The sequence below is a fragment of the Osmia bicornis genome, unplaced genomic scaffold (genome assembly GCF_907164935.1).
Source record: "Osmia bicornis bicornis unplaced genomic scaffold, iOsmBic2.1, whole genome shotgun sequence".
NCBI classification, from domain to species: domain Eukaryota; kingdom Metazoa; phylum Arthropoda; class Insecta; order Hymenoptera; family Megachilidae; genus Osmia; species Osmia bicornis.
In genome coordinates this window covers 17,518-24,659 of record NW_025791110.1, presented here as the reverse complement: position 1 = coordinate 24,659, position 7,142 = coordinate 17,518, and the positions used below count along the sequence as shown (strand labels likewise).

The 7,142-nt window shown below is 38.1% G+C and overlaps 1 protein-coding gene across 2 annotated transcripts; it reads left to right on the top strand.

The window, feature by feature from the left end:
- Positions 1-3,574: 3,574 nt before the first annotated feature.
- On the top strand, positions 3,575-4,796 carry LOC123988727. Of its 2 annotated transcripts, XR_006830283.1 has the most exons (5): positions 3,575-3,892; positions 3,962-4,134; positions 4,262-4,337; positions 4,416-4,567; positions 4,646-4,796. XR_006830283.1 is itself a non-coding variant. In XM_046289478.1 (4 exons), exons 1-3 carry the CDS (start codon positions 3,739-3,741, stop codon positions 4,274-4,276), a joined length of 342 nt encoding a protein of 113 aa, XP_046145434.1. In that variant the 5' UTR covers positions 3,575-3,738; the 3' UTR covers positions 4,277-4,337; positions 4,646-4,796. The 2 variants fall into 2 exon arrangements, 1 of the variants encoding a protein (XP_046145434.1); XM_046289478.1 differs by lacking the exon at positions 4,416-4,567.
- The last annotated feature ends 2,346 nt before the right edge of the window (positions 4,797-7,142 follow it).

The following is a 7,142-nucleotide window of genomic DNA, read 5'->3' as shown; positions in this document are numbered from 1 at the left end:
GCAGAGTTACACGGATCTGTAAAATTAGGCGAAGGTCAAAGGAGAACAGATGCTGAATCACATGCATCATCATCTCTTATCTGGGAGAATGTAGAATCAGCTTTCCATAACCGGATAACTACAGGAATTATAATCAACACCGAGCATATTGAACCACGAAACTTTTTGGAAGATGCTAGAAAAATAGTATTCCAACATCTAGCGGAAGTTTTCCAAAATCATTCGTGCATAAAAGTGAATACGGTGTTGTATGGGGAGTTTACCGCTAATAATAAAACTGATGTGAAAAGTTTCAGTGTAAGAAATAAACAATTATTTTCTACATCAAACTTGAACGATTGGTATGACAAATACGTTGTGAACTCAACTTTAACACTGATGGAAGAATTTCAGGAACGGGACAGTGGTTGGGCAATATCGAAAATTCTGCATTTGATGTTAAATATCAATAAATGCAATCCGATGCATGCTGGTTGTTACACCGACATACCAAAAACAATCAAGGACAAAAGAGCGGTAGTAAATGTGACAGTTGACGATGATACGTGTTTTGTCAGATCGATAGTTGCAGCATTATATCCCGTCCATGTGAATGCAAATCGACCATCATCGTATCCCAACTATGACACCGTTTTAAATTTGGAGGGCATCGCATTTCCAATAACCCTTAATCAAATACCAAAATTTGAGCGCCAAAACGATGTATCGATAAACGTTTATTTCTGGGACTTGAATGTGAAAAGGTGTGCTCCGCTCCAACTCACCACCAACAAAAGATTTCGTCACGTTAACCTGCTGATGCTTGAAACGCCCAACCGTAATGTGCGTCACTTTGCATGGATTAAAAATCTTTCCCGGCTTGTTTCAAACCAGCTGAGTGCACATAAGAGTAAAACTTATATTTGTGACAGGTTTGTATCATGCCATTACGATCTATTTTAGTGTATGCGTTTGTTCTTTTTGTACTAATGCAGTTACTTTGTTTATATGCAGATGCCTTCACTACTTTTATGCGGAAGAAAAGTTATTGAAACATACGAAGGACTGCATGAAGATGAACGATTGCGCAATCATTCTACCATCGAGTGAAGATAAAATAATAAAGTTTGATAATTTTTGTCACCGAGAACGTCATCCATTCATCGTGTACGCCGATTTCGAATGCATGCTTAAGAAGGTTAACAGCAATCAAGGACACTGCAATGCATACCAGCAACACGAAGCATACAGTGTGGGATATTATTTTCACTGTTCATACAACGCATCGGTGTGCGAGTATCGCGCGTATCGGGGTCCTGACTGTGCTGAATGGTTCGTGAATGAACTTGAGAACCTTGTAAGAAAAATTGCACCATTATTTAATACGATTGTGCCCATGACAAATTTGATGGGTGATGAAAGAGAAAATTATATGAATGCAACGCATTGTTATATTTGCGAAAAACCGTTCGACATCAACGAAACAAAAGTTCGAGATCATTGCCATTTCACGGGTCGTTACCGAGGACCTGCGCATCAGGGATGTAATTTAAATTATAAAAATAAACGTTTTATACCAATAGTGTTTCATAACTTATCGGGATACGATGCCCATTTTGTAATAAAAGAATTGGTAACGATTATCGAAGGCTCGACATCAGTCTTGCCAATTACAAAAGAAAAATATATTTCATTTTCAACGAATCTAAAACGTTACAAAATTTCGCTTCGATTTATAGATTCATTCAAATTTTTAAGTTCAAGTTTAGATAAATTGAGTTCATATTTAGAGAAAGACGATATGATGATTTTACGATCGCAATTTAATTTTTTGGATGAAATAAAATTCGATTTGCTTACACGAAAAGGCATCTTTCCATACGATTATGTTACCGACTATATGAAACTGAATGAGACAACATTGCCGACATATGAGAAATTCTATAATCAACTAAGCGACTGTGCAGTTTCACAGCAGGATTATGACCACGCGATAAAAGTCTGGCGCAGTTTTAATATAAAAACACTTGGCGAATATAGCGATTTATATTTAAAAACAGATGTTTTATTATTGGCCGACATTTTTGAAAATTTTCGAAGCAGCTGTTTGAGAAGTTACAAATTGGATCCTGCATATTACTATACTTTACCCGGTTTTACGTGGGATGCAATGCTCAAGCACACGCGTATCGAATTAGAATTATTGACAGATATCGATATGCTACTTTTCATAGAGCGCGGCATACGTGGTGGTTTAAGTCAATGTTCTAATCGATACGCAAAGGCCAATAATAAATACATGGATTCGTACAATTCCGAAGAACCATCGCGATATTTAGTTTATTTCGATGTTAATAATTTGTATGGATGGGCAATGTCGCAGTATCTGCCTTACGGCGAGTTTAAGTGGTTAGACGATAATGAAATTAAAACTTTTAACATTCAGGCGATATCCGAAAATTCGAACATTGGATATATCTTGGAAGTCGATTTGAAATACCCACTAGAATTACACGATAAGCATGCAGATTTACCTTTTTGTCCAATACGCGAGAAGCCTCCTAATGGCAAACATGAGAAACTACTCGCTACAGTTCAGGATAAGCAACGTTACATCATCCATTACCGCAATCTTCAACAATGCTTAAATCATGGTTTAAAAGTTTCTGTAATTCATCGCGTTTTAGAATTTAAACAATCTCCATGGCTTCGCGAATACATTAATTTAAACACGCAACTTAGAACTGTAGCTAAAAATGATTTTGAAAAGAATTTATTTAAATTAATGAATAATGCAGTCTTTGGTAAAACTATGGAGAACGTTAGAAATCATGTAGATGTTAAATTAGTTACAAAATGGGAAGGTAGATACGGTGCCGAGGCCCTGATATCAAAACCAAATTTTCATAGCAGATCAATATTTTCGGAACATTTGGTCGCAATAGAGATGCGAAAGTTGGAAATTAAATTTACAAAACCCATTTATGTTGGTATGTGTATTCTGGATATATCAAAAACATGTTTGTACGAATTCCACCATGATTATGTTTGGCCGAAATTTAAACATCTTTGTAAAATATTATACACAGACACAGATAGTCTTATATACGAACTGGTATGTGATGACATATACGATGTAATGAAACGCGATATACATCGGTTTGACACGAGCGACTATACCGAGGACAATGTTTACAGTATGCCACGAGTAAACAAAAAAGTACCGGGATTAATGAAGGATGAAAATAATGGGTGTATAATGACTGAGTTTGTCGGACTTCGGTCGAAAATGTATGCTTTGCGCATAGAGGGCAAGCGGGACACGAAAAAAGTGAAGGGTGTCAAAAGTAACGTAATTAGAAAAACTATTTCCTTCGATGATTATATACGTTGCTTGTATGATCGTTTAGAAGTGCATCGTGAACAGAGATGTATTCGTTCAAAATTGCACAATGTATATTCTATATGTGAAGAAAAGAAGGTGCTTAGTCCTTACGATGATAAACGATTCATAATTCCACAATCCACGAGAACATTGCCTTGGGGACATTATAAAATAAATAATTATTCGTAAAAACACAATTTATTCTTTGCTCCACGAGTAAAATATTATTAATTTCCAAGTATCTTTTTAAGCCTATAGGCTTTCGAGTTCTTGCGAACTTTGCAATTTCATGAGAGAGACGTCTGACTCGGAGTTCACACAAACCTTGCAAATTCTTGCGAGTCGTTCGACAGATTAATTTCAGAATTTGCGGCATGATACTGGAAGTGCCGAGTGTCTTAGAGTTTGGAGGGGGATGTTTCTCAGTGCTTTATAAACGCATCACCGACGTGTTTTCGTTATTTACAATGGAGCGCACAATAACGACATTGCAACTGGAGGCGTTGGCCGCATTTTTGAAAACGGAGCGTAAGTACTTTTTAGTAATTACTCTTAGCGTGTTAATTTTATTTCTTTTTAATTAATTGTTTTTTAAAGCGGGTGCAATGCGCCAATTAGGAATCGTATACGTGGCGGACGTAGCAAGAGTTCGTCGGGAGCGGGCGGCAAACAGGAAAAATCTGGAAGAGCTGTGGGTCGAAGGAGTGCGAAGGCACTGTCAAAACATCGACGTCTTCGACCTGCGATATCTATTCGGATATGAAATTGATGTAAGTTGCTTGTCTGTTTTATTTATTTATTAATAATAAACGGGCAAAGCCCTTTGTAGTACAAGTTTTGATTTATTAGATTTATTAGATTTGTGTATTAATATATATTTTATTTTATCTATTATAGCCGGATTGGTGGTAGTGTTTTTCTGCCTTCCGCTCGCCGCCACGAATTCCTGCACGAATTCGCCCGCCACGATGATGTAAGTTGCTTATCAGTTTTGATTTATTAGATTTATTAGATTTGCGTATTAATGCATATTTTATTTTATCTGTTATAGCCGGATTGGTGATCCTGCTCCTTCCGCTCGCCCTTATTATATATCTTGAAAGATGTTCACGACATCTGTGGTCCTCTTCTTGGCATCACACAGTGTGACGACTTCCGTATCGCCGCCACGAATTCCTGCACAAACTCGCCCGCCACGATGATGTAAGTTGCTTGTTTGTTTTGATTTATTAGATTTATTAGATTTGCGTATTAATGCATATTTTATTTTATCTGTTATAGCCGGATTGGGTCTCAGATTATAACAATAGAAGGCATCGTACGATTAGAATGCGGCCCGTCGACGTAACATCGGAACACGCGGACAAACTTTTATCGTCCGTATATTCTAACATAAAGATTGTAGCTCCGGCCAAGTACAAGATCGGTGAACACGTGCGAGTTAGTAAATACAAAACCTTATTCGCAAAGGGTTATACACCGAATTGGACAACTGAAATTTTCACAATTATTAAAATTCAACGAACAAATCCTGTAACGTATCTCTTGCAAGATATGCAAAACCGTTGGTTGGCGGGTTCTATGAATATGAACTACAAAAGTAAAAATCGCGATGCATACTTATGTTAGTGGAGAAGGTTCTACAACGAAGGGGAAATAAAGTTTTCGTCAAATGGTCGGGGTTTGATTCTACGCACAATTCATGGATAGGAGCGAACAATATTTTGTAATCTATATTTAAAAATGTTTGTAATTATACTGATTATATGAATAAATAATTTTTCGGCTTTATTTTGTGTTTACTTTTATTACAGGGGAATGTTATTTTATAAATGAAGGGAGGTTGGTCTAAGAATAAATTATATTGATAATTTTGAATACTTTTTAATGCAATAAATGTAATACATAATACAATAATACAATAAATGTAATACATAATACATTATATACAATTTGCTGGGATCGCTTTCACTGCTACGGCCCAAGCGTATTTAGATAAGACATCGATGACGGCGAGTATGTAATTGTGGCCATTGTTGATTTGCGCATACTGTCGCATCTCTACGAGATCCGCTTGTCAGAGATCACCGTAACCCCGTACAATGACTCGTCTATGTCTAAAGTTACGTCTCGCTGGCACGTGCAACTCGTTGACACGCTGTATCTTCTCGTCCGTGATATGATTGCCCTTCACCTTCTTCATATTTGTAAACTAGCATCATGCTTTACGAACGTGTCAATTTATAATCAACCCGGCTTCTCGAAGTTCTTCGATTATAGAAACGATCTCGTTGTCATGCCCCGTATGTCCTGCGGATTTCGAGGATACGAGAAGACGTAATCTATCGACGAGCTCGTTTGGGTCATTCCAGTGCACGTAGTCCACCGCATTATCGTTAACCGCCATATCGAACGGTATCAGATTACCTCCACGCCGCTCGCTCTTAAGCAATTTTGCAATGATATATTTATACTTGTAGCCCTTGTTACTTTTCACAAGCCCTGACGAGATATGGCTGCGTCTATGAGCGTTCGACGACTTTAATATTTCCGCGTATTTGTGTAAATCAGCATCGTTGAATAAGGTGTCATCAGGCATTCTCATGAATAGTAATTCGTACAAACCAGTTGTTCCTCTGTACTTCACCCCATTAATAATCACATCGTCGTTTTTGCTTACGTCGAAAACTGAACTTCCAAGCATTAATTTGTTGCGTTGTACATATACTCCATACACGTCATCTATCTTCTTCTCACGACCGGTAAAGAGTAATTGAATGTATTTAGCTGCCAACGGCCCCAAATTTTCCGTGAAATGGCTACGTATGTTTTCGCTAGGCTTGTCCAAAATTCGCTGCATAGAAACATTAAGATTCTCGTCGCTGTCGCCGTACGTTTCAACGGCATGTATCGATTCATCACGATCTTTCGTCACATCCACCGTCTGTTCACTCGAAGATGTACCAGGTTCGGAATAAATGCGCGCTCTTGCAGTTTGTGCGCTTTGAGGGTTAAGAAAAGGAGTTGACGTCAATTTTTGCGGTTCTTTAATATTCAAGGTTGGGAATGTCGACTCGGATTTTATATCGATCGTGTCTGAATGTGGCGATACCGCTGATATATTCTCGATAATTTGTTCCAGCGGTTCTACCACGGGTCTCAATCGTTTTTCGATGACTCTCTCTTCGTCGATGCTCTCCGATTTGAGAGCTCTGCGTTTTTTGCGTATAGCATCGCTTGTTTTAGCTATAGCATTCGCAACTTTACTCGATTCTTTAATATTACTATTATTCATTGCAAAGAGAAGACGTCTACTCGCTAAGCGTTCTATCGATGGACTAAATGTTTCAGAAAACGGCAAATTCGTTAAATCCTTTTCTGTAACGGCCATGTTCCATCGAGCTGTCCTTGTCGATTATTACGAAACCATATTTCTGTTCCCAACACTGCGCGCACAATTTACAAAAGTTTTCGTACGACATGTCTGTATTTACATGATCATTATAAATGTGGTGTAGATTCGTGCCATCTTGTTTGAACACGATCAAAAGGTTGGCATTGTCGCGAATTAGGTGTTTCGGTATTCTCGCATAAGTCTGACAGAGATAAAAACAGTCCACGCGCGAGTGCCTTCCCATAGCGAAATATTCTCTTATCACGTCTTGCTTGTCGCACGCAACGTCATCGAATATAAACACCGAATCGGGCAGCGCCTCGTTCGGTGGCACGACTTCGGCATTATTTGAAAATGAAAAGTATCCGATTTCAGGAACGTTTG

Bases quoted from the DNA above. Each gene is read 5' to 3' on its own strand.
- LOC123988727 (XM_046289478.1), top strand. From the start codon at position 3,739: ATGATACTGGAAGTGCCGAGTGTCTTAGAGTTTGGAGGGGGATGTTTC. The intron at 3,893-3,961 runs GTAAGTACTTTT...TGTTTTTTAAAG, and splicing joins CGCATTTTTGAAAACGGAGC to CGGGTGCAATGCGCCAATTA.